Genomic DNA, 21,667 nt, shown 5'->3' with positions numbered 1-21,667 from the left:
AATTAACATTCAAAAGTCAGTGGCATTCTTCTGTGCAAACACTAAGTTAGAAGAAATTGAAATCCAGAAATCAATTCCTTTTACTATAGCAACAAAACAATAAATTATCTAGGAATAAACCTAACCAAAGAAGTGAAAGACTTGTATACTGAAAATTATGAGTCACTACTCAAAGAAATTGAAAAAGACACAAAGAAGTGGAAAGATATTGCATGTTCATGGGATGGTAGAATCAACATCATCAAAATGAATATACTGCTCAGAGCCATCTACAAGTTTAATGCTATCCCCATCAAGATCACAAGCACATTCTTTAGGAGGATAGAACAAATGCTACAAATGTTTATCTGGAACCAGAAAAGACCTAGAATTTCCAAAACAATCTTGAGAAAAAAGAACAGATCCGGAAGCATCACACTCCCACATCTCAAACTGTATTATAGGGCCATTGTCATCAAAACTGCTTGGTACTGGAACATGAATAGACACACTGACCAGTGAAATAGAATTGAGAGCCTAGAAGTGAGCCCCCACACCTATGGACATCTAATCTTTGACAAAGGGGCTCAGACTATTAAATGGGGAAAGCAGAGTCTCTTCAACAAATGGTGTTAGAAACAATGGGTTGAAACATGCAGAAGAATGAAACTGAACCACTGTATTTCACCAAATACAAAAGTAAATTCCAAGTGGATTAAGGACTTGGATGTTAGACCACAAACTATCAGATACTTAGAAGAAAATATTGGCAGAACTCTTTTCCGCATAAATTTTAAAGACATCTTCAATGAAACGAATCCAATTACAAAGAAGACTAAGGCAAGTATAAACCTATGGCACTACATCAAATTAAAAAGTTTCTTCACAGCAAAATAAACCACTACCCAAACCAAGAGACCCCTCACAGAATGGGAGAAGATCTTTACATGCCATACATCAGACAAGAATTTAATAACCAACATATATAAAGAGCTTGCCAAACTCAACAACAAGACAACAAATAACCCCATCCAAAATGGGGAGAGGACATGGACAGAATATTTACCACAGAAGAGATCCAAAAGGCCGAGAAACACATGAAAAAATGCTCCAAGTCTCTGATTGTCAGAGAAATGCAAATAAAGACAACAATAAGATACCACTTCACTCCTGTGAGAATGTCATACATCAGAAAAGGTAACAGCAGCAAATGCTGGAGAGGGTGTGGGGTCAAAGGAATCCTCCTACACTGCTGGTGGGTATGTCAATTGGTCCAACCTTTGTGGAGAACAGTCTGGAGAACTCTCAGAAGGCTAGAAATGGACCTACCCTATGATCCTGCAATTCCTCTCTTGGGGTTTTATCCTAAGGAACCCAACATATCCATCCAAAAAGATCTGTGTACACATGTGTTCTTGGCAGCACAATTTGTAATAGCCAAAACCTGTAAGCAACCCAGGTGTCCAACAACAGAAGAGTGGCTGAGCAAGTTATGGTATATATACACAATGGAATACTACTTATCTGTAAAAAATGGTGACCTGGTGGGGTTGTATTGTTATATGGAAAACTGGGGAATGTTATGCATGTACAAACTATTGTATTTACTGTTGAATGTAAAACATTAGTTCCCCAATTAAAAAAATAAAACAATAAAAAACAAAAAGAAAGTGACAATCAGGGGCTGGGTGGTGGAGCACCTGTTTGAGCATAATTGTTACAGTGCACAAGGACCAGAGTTTGAGAGCCTGGTCCCCATCTGCAGGGGAAAACTTTGTGAGTGATGAAGCAAGGCTCTCTCTCTCCCTCTCCCGCTCCCTCTCCTTCTCCCTTCTTCCCAGCTCCCTCTCCTTCTCCCTCCTTCCCAGCTCCCTCTCCCTCTCCCTCTCCCTCTCCCTCTCCCTCTCCCTCTCCCTCTCCCTCTCCCTCTCCCTCTCCTTCTCCCTCTCCCTCTCCTTCTGTCCCTCTGTCCCTCTGCCTCTCTCTCTGTCATTCTTTCTCTCTCTATTCTTCCCTTCCCTCTAGATTTCTGGCTGTCTCTATCCAATAAATAAATAAAGATTTTTTTAAGTGACAAGAGACAGAGGTAAAGAGGGAGAGATATCACAGCACTGGAACTTCCTCCAGTGTGATGGGGCTAACCTTAAACCTGGTTGTACACATGGCAAAGCAGATACACTGATCAAGTGAAAGAGAGACACCAGAGCACTGACTGGCTAGCTATGAGATATGGTGGAGTCTGGGACTAAATCTGGGAATTCCAGGCCTTGAACACAAAAGTCTAGTGCAGAACCACTGTGTTATCTCTGTAGCTGCTCTCTCCCTCTTTCAAGTCAATAAATAAAATTGCAGTGATGATTTGTAAAATAGAAACTATTTGTACATGTATTATGTACATTGAATTACAAGGCAGAATTTTTTTCTTTTTTAATTTTTCCACTAGGGTTATTCCTGTGACTCATAGCCTGCACAACAAATCTACCCCTCCTGATCCCCGTTTTTCTTTCTTCTTTTCTTTTCCTTTTTTTTTTTTTTGTTCCTTACTTTGATATGACAGATAGAAATTGAGATGGGAGGGAGAGATAGACAGGGAGAGAAATAGAGACGTTCCTGCAGCATGTATTTCACAGCTAGTGAAGCTTCCTAAATCCTATAGCAGGGTAGGGGAGACTCAGTCCCAGGTCCGTGTACATGGTAATGAGTATGCTTCACTAGGCCCCAGCAGAATTTGTATTTGCATTAGTTATTTGCATATTTGGAAGTTAAATGACATGAATCATTCTATGGCTTTTAAAATTGAATAAAAACTGATGTACACTAAAACTAATATCTGTTTTATTTATTTTATTTTATTTTTTTGCTCAGCTCTGGTTTTATAGTTATATGGGGGATTGAACCTGGGACCTTGGAGCCTCTTTGCATAGCCATTATGCTATCTCCCCACCCTGTCTGTTATATATTAAATATTTTGATATATTTTAGGTATGTTAAGATATCAAAAAAAATATTTTTCATTTTTACAAAGTTTGATGTAGACTATATAGGGCTAAGATTTATTTTTTAATGAATGAAATTATTATTTTAAGTATTTACTACCTATGTGCAACTTTGTTTTATAAGTTTTGGGTTCACACAATGTGTAGTTACTTTAATCAGATAGTGTATATATATATATATATATGTATGTATGTATATATTTGAAAATCAAATAGTATACAAACAGTACTTTTTTAATGCACAAATTTTTATTTAAAAAAGAAGAATGAAGGCTCTAAGATTTTATCCTATCTATGAGATAAAAGTTTGTCCTGCCACAGTTTCTTAGATATCTACTAGTAGAAGGCCTGATACTCCTATGTCAGAATGACAAGAATTTATTATACGCTATGTAACTGGTAGTATATGTTTTATTTTTGTGTGAGTTCTTCTACTTTCAAGTTCTATGGGGGATGACTGGAGGTAAGTCCAGGCAGATTCTGGGCATATAGGATTATCTCAGTTGAGTTATTTCAGATTTAAGACACACACTAATTTAAAGGCTACTAGCAAATCTACTTACCCTTTGTTCCAGGGGAAACATCAGATTTATTCTCTTAGGGACAAACATATTTTCTTTACCTTAGAAGAGACACAGTGCCTTTTGTTCAAGCTATTTGTTGTATATTTATCTTTTAAAAGATAGTCCATAACACAAGCTATCCGAAGATGTGTAGAAACAGAGTAACTCCTGAGAATCATCTCTTAATTTTAACTTTTTAAAATTTATTTTCCCTTTTGTTGCCCTTTTTTTATTGTTGCAGTTATTGTTGTCATTGTAGTTATCAGCGCAAGACAAAAATGTGTTTAGATATCTGTTTCCCAGATTCTTTTTTTCTTTTGTTTGTGAAAAAAGAATGACGGTGTATGTCTGGCTGAAGAGCTGGGAGGATTAAAGTATCTAAATGGAAAAAAAAAACAAACACTTGTCACATTGTCTGTCATAATCACTTAATAAATGACACTTATTAAAGCTATTCAAATTTTAGTTATATATATTATTTTTAAAGTTATAGAGTAATATCCTATCACAACCTGGATGATTACTAAAGTTGTCATTCTCCCCCCCTTTGCTCCCTCAACTACTTTATTGAGGAGGAAATACTGATTTCCAAGACAATTGTTTTTTCTTGGGTTTAGTTTCTCATAAATGCTGTCTGTGCACCATACTTAACATCAATAATTTTAAAAAAAAGGTGAGCAAAGGATCTGTACAGGCACTTTCCCATGGCCAGCAGGAGATGGTCATCATCTCTTACTAGGGAAATGTAAATAAAATAAAACTTGTGAAGCTGGCTGCTATCCAAAGATAAGGAATTGTGTTGGAATATGTGAAGAGAAGAGAGCCCTTGTACATACTAAAGGCACGAATTTGAATTGGTTTATTCATTATGGAAAAATATGGGGAGATTCACAGAAAAAGCAAAAATGAAAATTCTGTATGATGTAGTTATCTCACCTTTGAGTATTTGGCAGATACAAACACTAATTTGAAGAGACGTTCACCCCTGTGTTCATTGTATCATTTTTCCAAAGCCCCAAACTGACAACAAAGTGCCTATATACATATGCATATTATATAAATATACATACATACATATTGAAATACTACTTGGTTATAAGTTAAGACAAAAATCTTATCATTTGCAACAAGATGGTTGGAACTAGTGGATTATGACAATGAAATAAGCTGGGCAGAGAAAGACAAGCCCTATATAGGTACTATACAATTTAGAGAAGTATTATATAATTTTACTATATGCAGTACATAAAGAAACAAAATGAATAAATGAACTAAATAAAACAAAAATAAGCTTCTTGAGTATAAAGCCAAATTGGTGGTTACCAGTAGGGAAGAGTACAAAAGTTGAGTGTCAGGGGAAAGCAGTTATCTATAAAGGATAGAATTCGACTTTTAGGAATAAACATGACTTAACATTCACAGATGTTCAATTATAATGACATATACCTGATGGACCTATGCTACCCCAATAACAACTATTAAAAAAAAAAGAAGAGAAAACGGCACTTGGATTATATAGGATATAGGACTATTTTCATCCATTGTTATATGAAACATCAACTTCGCTTAAGTTAATGAGTTGTCACAGCAAGTTCACAAGTGCTGTCAAATGGTTGAATGGCTTTGAGCAAGTTTGGAGATTTAGTTATCTCATTTGTTTAATAAATGAACAACCTAGTAAGTTAGAATGTATTAATAATATATGTAAAAGTACTTGGAGCAGCTTTTAAATTAGAGGAGGTCTTCAGTTAATAATATTCTGTAACTCAGCATGTCTGCTACTAACAGCCTTCCCACTCTGGCCAGCCACTTATGTTCTGCTAAACAGATTAAATTATTATTTCTAAAATACTAAGCTTTCCAATAGTTTTAACAAGGACTTTTTTCCTTGCCTCTATTCCTAGATAATTGAATTGTAGGTTTCTGACTTCATGTTTTGTCTTTTCATTTGAATTTTTCATTTGAATTTATCTAGTGATTTCTTTGCTTGACTTTCTTATAATAGCCCAGGATTTGCCATACTGTGTATCATTTTTTATGTCTAGTGAGTGGTCATCACAGTTTTCTATAAAAAGTACAATGTGTAATGAATTCTGTTTGCAGAGCGATAATTCCCTAGGCTCAGTCCGGCCCACATGCTGCTCTTTTTTATTTTATTTTTTTTTTTACTTTTTTTATTTAAGAAAGGAGACATTAACCAAACCATAGAATAAGCGGGGTACAATTCCGCACAATTCCCATAACCCGATCTCCACATCCCACCCCCTCCCCTGATAGCCTTCCCATTCTCTATCTCTCTGGCAGTATGGATCCAGGGTCGTTGTGGGTTGCAGAGGGTGGAAGGTCTGGCTTCTGTAATTGCTTCCCCGCTGAACATGGGCGTTGACTGGTCGATAGTCAGTTGGTGTTGCTGTGATAGTGCAGATCTATGTTATCTTCCTGCTTATGTGTCTTTTAAACACATTGGGCTACATACACATCTTTCAAGCCAAGGGACTACATCTTAGATTTTATTAATCTTATTTCCCTCTGATATTATAATTTAATGAATAAATTCTGGGTGGTTTTATACTTTGATGAATTGTTCTGACTTAAGCATTTTTCAAAGAACTAAAGACATGTTTGTTGTTATATCTTAGTATTTGGGCTTCAGCTGGTCGTGTCTGGGACCTAGATTGCCATGTATACAATAGCAGTTAGAGTGTATAATTGTATTCTTACCTAGGACTGGCTCTTAACATCTCCTTTTATATGATATTCTATTTGAAAAATTTCTGGATTAGCATAAGGATTATTTAGCTTTACTAGTCAGTTTATTATGGCATTCGCCCCCCACGTGTGTGTATTTATGTCTCCTGTGCCAACTTTTTATTTTATAGTTATTTTTGTTATTTCAGAGTGGGTAAAAGAGATAGAGACAGAAATATATATTGGGGAGGGAGGGCTACAGCACTGGAGCTTCCACAGGCATATGGTACTTCCGTGTAGTACCAGTTCCTGAACCTGGGCTCCGTGCTTGGTAGAACATGTCTTACCAGGTAAACTCTCTTCTGAACTCTCAAAATCAGTTTATTTTTTATTAATTTTGTTATGTAATTTTCCATTTTTATTTAAGTTTTTGAAAAACACAGAGTGACTGTTCTTCCCTCTTTTTTTTTTTTTCTTTCTTTCTAAATGAAAGGGCTATAGATCTTTAAAATTGTAAATTATAAGCCTCAAGATGCAAGGGCTATTAGAAGTCAGGAATTAGGGGGCCAGGCGGTAGCACAGAAGGTTAAACACACATGACTTGAAGCACAAGGACCTGCATAAGGATCCTGGTTTGAGCCCCTGGCTCCCCAGTTGCAGTGGGGTCACAGGCATCTATCTTTCTCTCCTCCTCTCCATCTTCCCTTCCTCTCTTGATTTCTTTCTGTCCTATCCAACAACAATAACAACAACAAGGGCAACAAAAATGAAAAATAGTATCCTCCAGAAGCAGTAGATTTGTAGTGCAGGCACTGAGCCCCAGCAATAACCCTGTAAGCAAAATAATAATAATAGTAGTAATAATAATAATAAGAAGAAGAATTGAAGAAGTAGAGGCTGGAAGTTGCTGATGATCAAGTTAAGACTTTCCATCTGTTGTGCAGGAAAGATTGAAAGGAAAGCTCAAAAGATGTTTGTATGCTAAAGTCCTCAAGCCAGTATTTTAATATAGGCCAACATAGAACATATTTCATTTTCTGATACTGAACTCTGGAATAACAATCCTTGAACTACACAGTTCCATAGCATAAGCATCATACAAAGATTTTGAAATGTATTCATATTCTTTTGTTTCAAGGTATCCACCCTGTGAAAAATTTCAGTTAGCTTTTATAGACTAAAAAATTGGAAAATACTCCAGAAATGTTAACTTCTAGGCCACTCACAGGGTTACCAATATTTTACACTTGAATATTCTGGGATATTTGTACCATACCATACATTTTGACAAGTAACTCATTTAACATTTATTCAAAATTTGTTTCTTGTTATAGCTGATCATATTTAGAATACTAATGATGATTAAAATAGTTTTTATTTTTGTCTTTGTAGATTGCTTTTCAAAAACTATGCCATTTAGTATTATCCAGTATTTATTATTTCGTATTATTCAGGCAAGTAAATTGTTTAAATATGTCCATTTTTCTTCAGTGGAATTTTATGAAGCCCTTAGTGATCCATACACTATTATGTTTTGAAAACAGAAAATGCTTAGTATTATTCAGCATAAAGGAAAACAGAAAGGATCATCAGTAATTTCTTAAATTTATTTCTTACAAAAGCCATTGTACTTGAATTCTTAATTTCTCTGTTTACTGTGATTTCTAAGAGTTTTCTCTGTAATTAGTAAAGTTTCCTGTCTGTCATTACATAACAGTCTAATCTCTATGGCCATATGTGCAAAGATAATGTAATTGTAATATATTAATTAGGTCATGTAACTTTAAAAAAATGGTTTGAAATTATCTTCCCATTTCCTAAAGTACATTAATATAGATGAATCCTTAGGTAACATGTTTATATTGTTGTCATGGAATTAAGCATTTCATATTTGCATAAACTATCAACACTTTCTTTTTTATAATGATAAAAAAAATTTTTCTCTCAATTATTTAGTTAGGTCTGAGGAGAGTAAACAGCATAAAAACTGACTCTGTATAGTTTAACTTATAGAATAGAAAATGTGTTACAGATCTCTCTGGTTAAAGAGTTACCATTATAGATGTACACAATGTGTTATTAGAAATGTTCCTATTTACTCCATAATAAATTAGGGGTTTTAATATATACATTCTTTTTTTTTTTAATTTTTTATTTAAGAAAGGATTAGTGTTAATATATACATTCTATCTAACTATTTGATACCCATATTCACTAAATGCAAGTACTTTGGAGACTATATGTGGAAATTGGCATTTACATGCGTTCAGATTTTAACTTGTCTCGTTTTTATTTTTCAGTTGTTTTTATTTCAGTTACTGCGAGGGCTGTCTTATATCCACCAGCGATATATTTTGCACAGAGACCTGAAACCACAGAACCTTCTCATCAGTGACACGGGGGAGTTGAAGCTGGCAGATTTCGGTAGGAAAGCAGTTAATTACCAGTCTATTTTGTCACACTGTGAGAATGCCAGATGGTGGCACTGCATTTGTTTAGGTGCACTTCTTCTATCATTATAGATCCTGATAAAATTAGGGTAGGAGAATGAAGGAATTTTTTTTTCCATTTTTGATCAATATAATGCTTAGATTGCTCGTTCAAGTCTTAATTAAAAAAATTAATCAGTTTATATACTTCCTTGGTGAAAGTCAGTAAAATTTTAATCATAGAAGCTATTCAAAGTTACTTTTTTGGGGAGTCGGGCGGTAGCACAGTGGGTTAAGTGCAGGTGGCGCAAAGCGCAAGGACCGGCGTAAGGATCCGGGTTCCAGCCCCCGGCTCCCCACCTGCAGGGGAGTCGCTTCACAGGCGGTGAAGCAGGTTTGCAGGTGTCTATCTTTCTCTCCCCCCTCTGTCTTCCCCTCCTCTCTCCATTTCTCTCTGTCCTATCCAATAACAACCACATCAATAACAACAACAATAATAACTACAACAACAATAAAAAAAGACAACAAGGGCAACAAAAGGGAAAATAAATAAATAAAATTTAAAAAAACTTTATCAAAGTTACTTTTTTTCAATTTTCATACTATTTATGTCAAAAATGCTCAAACATAGTATAGTATAATGACCTTGCCAGCCCATCAGCCAGTTTCAAAAATTAAATATATAGTGTCATATTTGCAGTCTGAATGCAAGTCTCTGAACTTACCAATGTCACAATCTATAGTCAATAATAGATGATGTCCAACTGATTTTTTGAAAAATTAATTACTTAAGTATTTTGTTTTATTTTTAAAAAACAAAGTGCTAAAAGGCAATGTGGGACTTTTTAATATAACACTATTTCAAGAACTCAATAACTATAAAAAATATGTAGACAGTGATTCACATTTATATTTTAAGGCTCTGCTTTTAGAAGCTTTGCTAAGACTCTGGGCTTGTAGAAGCTTTGAGGTTGACTTCTAGCTTTGAAACTTTCCTCCTACACTATCTAATGCACCCAAAGAGAAATGAAGCTATTGTATCATACTATTTCTTTCCCTTCCCTTCCTCAAACCTTACATTTCTGTATTCCTTTGCTCTCTGTCACCCCAGAGTGTGCTGAGTTGATTCCCTAAACTGAGGAATGCTGATGGCAGAATGACATGTTGACATTACATTGCCTAAATTATTCTTGAATATATTTTCTGATTAAAAATTTGTTCTATTAAGAATGGAATGGAAATATTACTCTTGAGATATGTAGATGCCTGAAGTTGAGATATGGACTCAGATGAAATACGATAAACTTTCTCCAACAGATAAAAGAAAGCTTGGAGTGTTTTTTTTTTCTTTCTTATTTTAAGGTTAGTTGACTATTGAATACATTCAAAATGAATGTACTCCATTGGGTCATATATACTATTTTCTTCTAAAATTGAAATCGAACAAAAGTTAGCATCTCTCTCTCTCTGTACATATATATATATATATATATAACTAGCAGTTGTTTCATTTAATAGGTAAAAGTGTGTGTGTGTGTGTGTGTGTGTTACTGTAAGATTTTTAGCTCTAGAATCATTGTAGGTGATTAAATGTAAAGCCTTGTTATTTCATTGTAGAAAATAATAGAAGCATAGCTAAATAGATGATGGAAGGTTTGCAGATTAGTTCACAGTTGTTTCTTGGCTTTCTTTTGAATATATTTTCAAGGTTTTCCATATCAGTAAATCAAAATTTTTATAGTGATTTTCTTTTATTGTTTCAATATGCTTTAAGTATGATACATTGGCATATAGTGTTGGTTATAACATTGGTTATAGTGTTAGAATTTAGCATGGTTTTTGAAGATATCTGTAAAATTGGACTGGCAAGATAGATCAACTGGATAGTGTATCCTTCCCTTTCTCTTTCTTCCATTGTCTCATCTTTCAATTTTTTTGGGGAAAAAAGGTTATTTATAAAATGTACTTTTACAAAGCTTGTTTTCTTTGTATGATCCCAGTTACAATAGGATTGTATGAAAGTACTTGCTGGGAATTTTTTTTATTTTTAACACTTTTTATTACAGTAAAAATCATTAAGTTCATCTTAAAAATTTTTTGTAGATCTTTAAAGCAAACACTTTAAAATATCAGATTCAGTGGTAAGTTAAAATGAAAATTGTAATCACTTATAAATTTTTTAGAGAAATTAGGTAACTTTGATGACATAAACAACTCAGAGATTAAAATGTTTACATTCTTGTTTTTTCCTCAAGTACATTTCTCCATTTCTCCCTGTCTCCAGTTCTCTTTTTTATCTCATCTATTCCATATCCTGAAATATATATATCTATACACATGTATGTACATATATTATGTATATATGTGTTTATACATATATAGTTTTGGGATCAGTTTTTATGTAACTATGTGCGATAGTCATTTTCTGATTTTTCTAAGAACTGTTTCTAATGAACCTTTAATGGCCAAATCTACTTTTTAAACATACAATCTCTATTCAATTAACATTAAGTTAATTGAACTTTTTAATTTTATTTATTTATTTATTTTTGTGAGAGAGCTATACATGCTACAATTACAATGTAGAGTGTTTTAAAGCATTTTATTTCTTGGACCAGACTGTTTACAAAAGACTGTGCTTTGTACATCCCCTCAAGTGTCATGAACTGAATTTTCTTGCTCAAAACACACACTTGGCATTCATCCTATGCACTGAGGATAATGAGCAAGATTCATTCACCAACTGACAATTTGCCCCAATTAATTGTGCATTATTTTTGTCCTTTAATTTAAGGCATGCAATTAACCATAATTTACTGCACTTGGACACGTGAAGAAAATGCAGTGGAAACTACAGAGAAACTAGACAGTCAAATTGGGATAGCTCTGGGCAACAGAGCAATTAGAAACACTAAGTCTTAATTCAGATTTTTATGTATGAAGAGCTTTTGAAACAATTCATTTGTCTCCTTCTTCCTTCCTTCCTTCCTTCCTTCCTCCCTCCCTCCCTCCCTCCCTTCCTTCCTTCCTTCCTTCCTTCTTTCCTTCCTTCCTTCCCCTCTCTTTTACCCTTCTTTTACCTTTTACTTACTCATTCATTCTCTTCCCTTCCTTCCTTTCTTTCTTTCTTTCTTTCTTTCTTTCTTTCTTTCTTTCTTTCTTTCTTTCTTTCTCAGAGCACTGATCAGATCTGGATTATGGTGGTGCGGGGGATTGAACCTGGGTATTTGGAGTCTCTTTGCATAATCATTATGCTATCTACCTCCAACTTCTGCTTTTATTCTCTTATGTGAAAAATTCAGTAAAATTATGATTAATTCAGACAGATTTATTCTGTATGATTATAATTTCCATATTGTAAATGCTTCCATTTTTACTAGAAAATATTTGATGAAGGCTGAAACTCTAAAATTTATTCAGTTTATTTTATATGTCAGGTGCTTAGTCAGTTGTTTCATTGTTCTTTTGATTTATTTTTAACTTATTTATTATTATTTAACTTTTATTATTTATTATTAAACTTTTATTATTTATTATTATTTAACTTTTTATATTTACTTATTTTCCCTTTTGTTGCCCTTGTTGTTTTTCATTGTAGTAGTTATTATTGTTATTGATGTCATCATTGTTAAATAGGACAGAGAAGAATGGAGAGACGAGGGGAAGACAGAAGAGAGAAAGATAGACACCTGCACACCCGCTTCACTGCCTATGAAGTGAGATCCCTGCAGGTGGGGAGACAGGGGCTTGAACCTGGACCCTTACGCCGGTCCTTGTACTTTGCACCACATGCGCTTAGCCCGCTGTGCTAAGCACTGTACTCCCATTGGACTCCCATTATTTAACTTTTATTATTTAGTATTATTTAACTTAGTAGGATTTAGTATTTAGACATGTGATTTAGAGGTTATACATGTGACAAAGCTTGATGACATAGCTAGCAGGTTATAAAGCTGGAATTAAGACACTTGATTCATGCCACTCAATTTCAGTTGATGCACAACCTTTAATTTTGTCACATAGATAATAGGATATTTTATCTTTAAGAGCTACATCTTTTCTTGTATGCTATTAATTTCTACTTAGTTTGGTATACACCACAGATGTGACAATTGTGCTATTAAATTTTGGTAATAATACAGATACCAAAATAAAATCTATTGTATAATTTAAAGTTTTTTTTTTCCTACCACCAGGGTCATAACTGGGGCTTGGTGCTGGTAGTAAGAATCCACTGTTTCTTGTGGGCACTCCTCTCCCCCTTTTTTTTTCTTCCTTTTTATTTGATAAGATAGAGAGAAATTGAAGTTGGGGGGTAAAGAGGGAGAAAGAGAGACACTTGCAAACCTGTTTCTCTATTCATGGAGCCTCCCACCCCCAACCCCTGCAAGTGGGGAGCAAGAGCTTGAACCCAGATCCTTGAGCATGGTAATATGTGCACTTAACTGGGTGTGCCACTACCTTAATATTTTGTTATTTAACTAGTTCAATAGTATTGAGTGACTGTAACTTCCATACTGTGAATATTTTACCTGCTGGTCAAAGTAAATCAGACGTTAGTATATTTGTAGAGCAAAAAATTGAATTTAAATGAGTGCCGTTCTGAGTTCCAAATGGTCAAAATTCTGTAACAACTGTGTGTGTGTGTGTAAGCAAAGTCATATTTATGCAATTACTTGAGCTTCATTTTCTTATTTACTTTTTGAAAAGTAAATTTACAGTCTCTATGGCTATCCTAATGCAGCAATTTGTTCTGCATGAATTTAAAATATTAAATTGTGTAGTGTGGCAGAATTATTTCTAAAATAGGATATGTCTGTCCTTGATAAGTATTTCGAAACTCTTATCTAGTTTTTATTCTTCCTATCTTATTCCTATACCACAACTTTCTACATAAATTTTCCCTTTACCTTGAGTGGCTACACCTCCTATATAGATAATAAGTATCTCACCTCTTCATGAAAGTGGCCCTTCTCCCTTCTTTCCTTCCTTCCTTCCTTCCTTCCTTCCTTCCTTCCTTCCTTCCTTCCTTCCTTCCTTCCTTCCTTCCTCCTTCCCTCCCTCCCTTCCTCCATCCCTCCCTTCTTTCCTTCTTTTTTTTTTTAATTCTAGTTTTATTTTCTTTATTACCACTGGGGTTATTGCTGGGGCCTGGTGCCAGCACTATGAACCCACTACTCCTGGTGGTCATTTTTTCCCTTTTTTCTTTCTTCTTTCTGTTTTATTGGATAGGGCAGAAATAAATTGAGAGAGAGAGAGGAAGAAGGGGGAGGAGGAGGAGGGAGAGAGGAGGAGCAGGAGTTAGTGGAACTGTTATATTATCATATAGAATTTGAGAGAGAAAGATCAACAGCTGCAGACTTGCTTCACCACTTGTGAAGTGTTCCCCTGCTGGTGGGGAGCAGGGTCTCCAGCTGGGTCCTTGTGCTTGGTAATAGTGTGCTTAACCTTGTGAGCCACCAATCCTCCAAGACTGACTTTCTGAAAATAGGCACTTTCATATAATTATCATCCACTTTGTCTTCTTGGACTGGACTGTCACTGAAATTATTTTCTTCTTTTATTTTTCTAATATGTAACTGTATGTTTCCTAAGGGAAGAAACAGGACCTGTGTTCACTCATTTTTGCTTGCACTGTTTCTAACTAGTTAACATAAGTAGCAGCTCAGTAAATCAATTGAACACAAATATGTATAACCAAATTGAGTGTCAGCATAAGGAACAGCACAAATTTAATAATAATTTGATTATCGTGTACAAATCAGTAGTTTACAGTTTCATTTTCTCTTCATCAGTGCTGTTCTGGCTGGAAAAATTCTAGAGCACACTCACTGGGTGACTTTATATTTTCTTGAAGCCTCAGGATTGCTTTGAGGCTCTTATATACAGACTCTACATATCCACTTGATATTTACTGTATTTTTAATATCAGTGCAAAAGTAAACATCATTAGGTAAATGTAAGCATACTCAAAAATGCTCTAATATTTGAAATTCATACTCAGAAAACCTTAAATTACTGTTTACTATGTTGCTATGGAGAGCAGAATGTGTTGAACTTTGAACTGGGAGAACTGGCTTTATCTCTTAACTAGTCAGTCACTTTCAGAAAATGATTTTTCACCCTCTGAAACCCTGTCCTCTCATTTGGAACATTGAGGGGCCAGGCAGTGGAGCACTTGGTTAAGCGCACATATTACTAAGCACAAGGACCCACACAAGGTTTGAGTGCCTGGTCCCCATCTGCAAGGGGAATGTTTCATAAGTGGTAAAGCAAGTCTGCAGGGTTCTGTCTTTCTTTTTCCTTCTACATCTGCCCCTCCTCTCTCAATTTCTCTCTGTCCTAGCCAATAAAATGGAAAAAATGGCTTCCAGGAGCAGTGGATTCGTAGTGTCAGCACTGATCCCCAGCAATAATCCTGGAGGAAAGAAAAAAAAAAAACTTTCAACCGATATCTTCTAGTATCCTCCTTAGTGCTTTTTATGTTGTATATTTCTGAAATTGTTAATCTCTTTTCTTGTTACTTGACATACACTAGTGGGTGAAAAATTAATTCACTGAATTTTGAGTCAGTGCCATACTATTCTTCATTAGAATCTAATTTTTAAGCCTACTTTCAAGAAATTCAAGTAAATGAGAGTAATATTTTTATACTATGCATTGAGATGATATTAAAAGAAAACTGTTGAAATATAACAAGTGGATAAACTCTATGAGAAACTGTTTAAAATTCTAAGATAGTTGAAAGGTATATATTTTCTTTTTCTTTCTTTTCTTCTTTTCTCATTGCTGGGATTTCATGACTTTCAGCTAGGTTTCTCAGAGAGAAAACCAGACAGGGAAGCAGAAGCAGAGAGAGAAGACACCATAACAATGAAGTCTACCTAAGTGCTGTTTGGGCTAGATACTGAGTAGCATGTATGGCAGACCAAAACCTCTCCAGATGAGCTATCTCCTGACTAAAGAGGAAAGAAGAGAGGAAGGGTCTGTGTGTGTGTGTGTGTGTGTGTGAGTGTGTGTGTGTGTGTGTGTGTGTGTGATCAATTGTATATTAAAAAAAATAAAAGCACCTTGAGGATAGAATTCTAACTTCCTGTAATTTCTAAAATGATGGTATCATCCATATTTCCCAGCCATTCATTCACTGTTTTTAAGAATCATGAAGTGGCTATCTAGAGAGATATCAGGCTTAATTTTGTCCTTGAAAATAAAAGATATGAACTCTGTATTATAACTGTTTAAAATCTCAGCTTACTTTCTAATGCAGGAACTGAGGTAAATAGCTCTCTTTTCAACTAAGGGTCTAAAAATATAACTTTCCTAATGTTGACAGGATAGTTTACTCTTCCAGACTGTTCTTTGTCTGATTTTAAATTACTATAAGTCACATTTAAGGTTTAACTGCAGAACACAGAAGAGATGTAACTCTATAAGGGGGCAATAGTGAGTATACAGTTAGTTATGTCCTCACAGAATTCACATACGGATAGTAGAAAACAGAAGGAAACCAACTACTTTCAACTACATGTTCTGTCAGTTTGATAAGGACAAATTCTCTGAATAGAGACCTGAATAGTCTCTGAATATACATTTAATCCTAAATGTATGCTTACTTATCCTTTATCATTAAGAGCATGTGTATTTCATATTGAACCCATAGTTGTAAATTCAGAATGAGATACAAGTATATTATGATCTGTATATTCACAATGTTGTATCTTTGTTTTAGAGCATATGTCTTTCAAAAAACATCTTGATTGCTCTATGAAGTATCACTTTTTTCCCATTCGTGATTTAATAATGATTTAAAATGTTGTAGGATAAGTGGGATACAATTCCATACAATTCCTACCACTAGAATTGCATATTCCATCCCTTCCATTGGAAAGTCAATCTTTCCTTTCTACCTCCCTCCCTTCCTTCTTTCCTTCATCCCTCTCTCCCTTTTTTTCTTTTATTCTCTTCAGGGTTATAGCTGGGGCTCTGTGTCTGCATTACAAATCAACTGCTTCTGGCAGCCATTTTTTCCTATTATTGTTGCTGTTGCTACTGTTGTTATTGTTTAGATAGAACCAAAGGAAATTGAGAGAGGAGGGGAAGTTAGAGAGGGAGAGAGAAAGACACCTACAGAACTGTTTCACTGCTTGTGAAGCCACCCCACTGCAGGTGGGGAGTGGGGACTCAAACAGCTATCCTTATGTCAGACCTTCCACTTCGCACCATGTGTTCTTAACTTGGTGCACTACCACCCAGATTCCAGTTCCCTATTCTTTATCTCTCTGGTAGTATGGAAAAAAGATCTTTAGGGGTGCAGAAGGTGGAAGGTCTGGCTTCTGTAGTTGCCTCTCAACTACACATGGAGATCCATACTCCCAGCTGTTTCTGTCTTTCCCTAGTGGGGCAGGGGCCTGGGGGTGAGGTGCGGTTCTAGGAGTCATTGTTGAGTTCATCTGCCAAGAGAAGTCAGGTTGGCGTCATGGTAGCATCTGCAACTTGGTAGCTGAGAAGTGTTAAGATATGAAGCAGAACAAATTGTTTAGTAATCAGGAACCTAAAGATAAGAATTCAGAATATGAGATTTGGGGTCTTTATGTTGCGAGAAGCTAGGAAGTCTCTTTTAGGCATATTCCAAGAGGCCCGAGTGTATACTAGTTCTTGCCTGAGCCCCACATCTAACGTGCAGGTGGACTAAAAGTATTGTCTGGGAAGATGGTGTCAGAGTTGAGGATAGGATTAGAAAGCTGGATCAGGGAAGAGAGTAGCTCCCAAATATGGGGCAAGTATATAAATATCATTAACTGTGAATCCCCCTCGATCTGATCTGGGACTCATAATCAGCACAGGAGCCTGTGTAACCTCTACATACTTGTAGGTCTAAGTTTGCATTCTGTTGTCATAGCTGGGAACATTCTAGGCTGCACTCATTTCAGGAACCATCTTCCTTGAGTGGCAGAGTATTGACCCAGCTACCCTTTGGAGATGGGGCAGTTTCTGCCATTGTTATTCTACATTGAGGGCAAGGTCCTGTAGAAGCCCACAAGAGGATCCATCCACTATGTTGTTCCTGATGGAGATGACCAGTGAAGGTGGAAAGAGGGATCTGTTAGAGGTCTAGGCTCATCATATCTATGAGGGAATGCTACATATGTGAGTGTCTTCCCTTTGAAGTTGACTTTCTTTTTCAGCAAAGTTTTTTATTAACAGAGGAATTGAGCAGATACTACAAAGAATTTTCAGTTAGTTCCTCTCTTCACATGGATATAATCCCTCTATCAGTATTCCCCTCTAGAGTAGTACATTTGTTACTGTAATGAACCTACATTAACACTTCAATATCACTCAATTCCTTAGTTAACATTAGGGTTCACTCCTAGTTCTTGTACTTATTGTGAGTTTTGAGTAATTATCATGACATATATTTGTCATTATGGTATCATGAAGATGAATTACACTTCCCTAAAACTTCTTTTAAAAATTTATCTGTATGAATGTGTTTTAAAATCTATCAGTGAGAACAAAAGAAAATAGCATTAACTACAACTAGTATATATATTCTATTCCATGAGAATTTTCTTTGCTCTGTCATCATTGAAACACTGTGGGGAAAAGTAAATTACTAAGAATGGCAGCTTCAAACTTCATGTAAATGACGAAATTTGAAAGAACTTACTTCGTTTTTAGTCAGATCATGCATGTGATGCATCAAGATATTTCAAATGCAGAGCAAAATGCTGTAAATTAAGTAGTTGATCTCTACTGTAGATGGAAACTTCCAGTCAGGAATTTTAATTTGAAAACACATTTATCTAAGATCAGAACTTTGGGCAGTAAATCAGAGAAGTGAATTGAAATATATCTTTTTTAAAATTGAAATGTATCTATGAGATCTTTGAAAATTCTGCACATAGAATGACTGAACCATCAGTGCTGGAGTGATGACCAGTGTGCAAGAATTCTTGGTGATTGTTAGCAAGAATAACAATTAAGTAAATCTTAACCTTATATAATGCTCACTAGCTATTGAAAAGAACAGTGATTGCACTTGAACGTAAAACTTGTTAACATAAAAGTAAGTATAAAAAAGTAAGCAGTTCACTAATTCAAGAGGACACATTTAAAATAAGGCCCAAATCAGACTTCACTAGCACATGTTTTGGTACAGTTGCTTTGTACTAGGATCTTAGTTAAGAATGTGTCTAATTGTAGTCTAATGTACAAGTTTTTTTTTTTTTAATTCACAAACAAGAAAAGCTTACTGCTACAGGAAAATCAGAAATATCCTTCGCAGACTTGTGATTTTTGAGCCCCCCTTTCTTTACTTTGATACAGTTATTTATCTAGTAATACTTTATTTTCCTATTTTGTTCTGTAGTTTGTTTTTCCCTAATAGGGCTCCAGAGAATGGTGTTCAGACCTCCTACATGGGCAATTCCTTTGAGTTCTTTCTTTCTTTTTTTAAATTATCTTTACTTATAGAAATAGCCAGGAAACAAGAGGGAAGGGGAGTTAGAGAAACACTTGCAGCACTGCTCACTACTTGCAAAGCTTCTCCCTGTAGGTGGGGACCAGGAGCTCAAACCTGGGTTCTTGCACATTGTAATGTGTGCTCAAGTAGGTGCACTACCACCCAGTCCCAAGTTAGTTCTGTGATACAGACTTGTTGGCTGTGGGTATGAGTTTATTTTCCAATGTCCATGTCCATTGAAGAAGCCAAAACTCTCACCTCCTGCACTCCAAAATGAAATTAGATCCATACTCCCAGAGGGGTAAATGATAAGGGAAGATAACCAGAGGGTTCTGAATCTTCATTCCACCAGGACCCAAAATGTTTTTCACCAAGAATTTTTTTTTTTTGAACGAATCTGGAAAATACCAATGGAAGCTAAGCACTGTCTTTTATCTGAGAGCTGAGAGAGAAGTTTAAAAAGGAAAGGCACCTGGAAGCAGTGACAGATGTAGTTGTGACTTAGAAGGCAGGACTGTAGAAAAAATGGACATATATATATATATATTCACAAAGGCAGCCCATATTGGTGAACTTGGGAGAACTACTGCAGTTTCCAATGAAGGGGGATGGGAACTAGAACTGTGATGGTGGGATCGGTATGGAATTATATCCCTATTATTTTATAATTTTGTAAATCAATATTAAATCTCTCTTCTTCTTCTTCTTCTTCTTCTTCTTCTTCTTCGTCTTCTACTTTTTCTTCTCCTCCTCCTCCTCCTCCTCCCCCTCCCCCTCCCCCTCCTCCTCCTCCTCCCCATTCTCCTCCTCCTTCTTCTTCTTGCGTTTGCCCTTCTTCCGTAGCCAGTCAACAGCGTCAGGTTGAGCCTGATGTAAAGTTTCGAGACCTCCTTTGAATCTGGAGACCTCCTTTGAATCTGGAGAGGTGGCAGTCGTTGACTATGTGGGTCATAGTCTGTCTGTAGCCGCAGGGGCAGTTCGGGTCGTCTCTGGCTCCCCAGCGATGGAACATAGCAGCGCACTGGCCATGGCCTGTTCGATAGCGATTGAGGAGGGCCCAACCATAACGTGCTAGGTCAAAGCCGGGTTGATGCTTGCAGGGGTCTGTGATGAGGTGTTTGTTCTTTACCTCAGCTGACTGCCAACTCTGTTTCCAAGAGTCTGGAACAGAGAAGTTCAGTGTAGGCGTAGGAGACCAAATTGGGTGACGAGACGTCAAGCGTTGGACAGGGTGGGCGAAGATATTCGCGTATATTGGCAGGTCCAGTCGAGCGTAGACGTGGGAAATGAACTTAGATGATGCCGCATCCCGACGAATATCTGGCGGGGCGATGTTGCTAAGAACTGGCAGCCATGGAACCGGGGTGGAACGGATGGTTCCAGAAATTATCCTCATGGAGGAATATAATTTGGAATCGACCAAGTGGACATGGGGGCTACGGAACCATACTGGGGCACAGTATTCTGCAGTGGAATAGCATAATGCCAGAGATGATGATCGATCGTAGTGTGGAAGCGCTCGCGCCCCATGAGGAGCTGGCCAGTCTTGCAATGATGTTATTCCTCGCGCCCACCTTTGCTGCAGTTTTTATGAGATGTTTGTGAAATGACAGAGTGCGATGGAGAGTAATGCCAAGATAGACTGGCTGGGCTTCAGTCCCCTGCACCACCACAAGTCAGAGCTTGGTGGTTTGCTGGTACAAATTAATTTATTAATTAACTAGTTAAATTTAATCAGTTTTTTTGTGATAAATAGCATAGCACAAGGATCATAACTCTATTTCTATATTTATGTGTATCAGATATTTAGAGGATCTGATAGCTTCTCTGAACTAACTCTTCCAGCCAGTAATCCTATATGTCACATGTCATTAAATCACTAATAAAATAAAAAACAAATTTTTCTTCCTTCCTTTGTCTTTTTCTCTCACCCTTTCTTTCTCTCTTTCCCTTCTTTCCTTCCTTCCTTCCTCCCTTCCTTCCTGAGAGGAGGGAGAGACAAAGAAAGGAAAAATACCACTTTAACATTCTTCAGTGGAGCTCTTCTAATGCCACACACAATACTAGGACTCAAAGCCTGGACCCTGAATATGATTCAGGCACATGCTATACTGTGCAGACCATTTCCTGGGATGCTAAGCTTTCTTAAATGCTATGTGTATTAGTTTATACACCTTTGAAATAGTACATATCAGTATTGCTAGCAGAATTTTTCTTTCCCATCTTTTTTCTTCTTCATTGCAATGAAAGAAGAAAGTACTGTAAGAGTTAAAATGTTAAAAATTATGAGAAATAATTATTTATATTGTCTTGAAATTTTAGATTTATGCCTGGAAAATATTTTATGTTTATTTGATTGTATAATATAAAAATAATCTTGAGAGGCCAGGAAATGGTGCACCTGCTTGAGTGCACACATTACAGTGCAAAAGGATCCAGATTCAAGCCTCCAGTCCCTACCTGCAGGTGGAATCTTCACAAGTGATGTCAAAGTGTTGTATGTGTCCTTCTGTCTCTCCCTCTCTAACTCCTCCTTCCCTGTCTATT

At 36.1% G+C, this 21,667-nt stretch overlaps 1 protein-coding gene across 4 annotated transcripts in view; it reads left to right on the top strand.

Annotated features, from left to right (window-relative positions):
• CDK14 (cyclin dependent kinase 14) overlaps window positions 1–21,667 on the top strand; it is a 722,913-nt gene that overhangs the window by 353,856 nt on the left and 347,390 nt on the right. For all 4 annotated transcript variants that reach the window (XM_060196252.1, XM_060196255.1, XM_060196254.1 and 1 more), the window contains one exon: window positions 8,527–8,650. In XM_060196252.1, the coding sequence (XP_060052235.1) occupies window positions 8,527–8,650 (124 nt within the window). The remainder of the gene's footprint in view (window positions 1–8,526; window positions 8,651–21,667) is intronic.

Source organism: Erinaceus europaeus, chromosome 8 (assembly GCF_950295315.1).
Source record: "Erinaceus europaeus chromosome 8, mEriEur2.1, whole genome shotgun sequence".
NCBI classification, from domain to species: Eukaryota; Metazoa; Chordata; class Mammalia; order Eulipotyphla; family Erinaceidae; genus Erinaceus; species Erinaceus europaeus.
The sequence above is the reverse complement of the archived record's forward strand: the minus strand, read 5'-3'. Positions and strand labels throughout refer to the sequence as shown.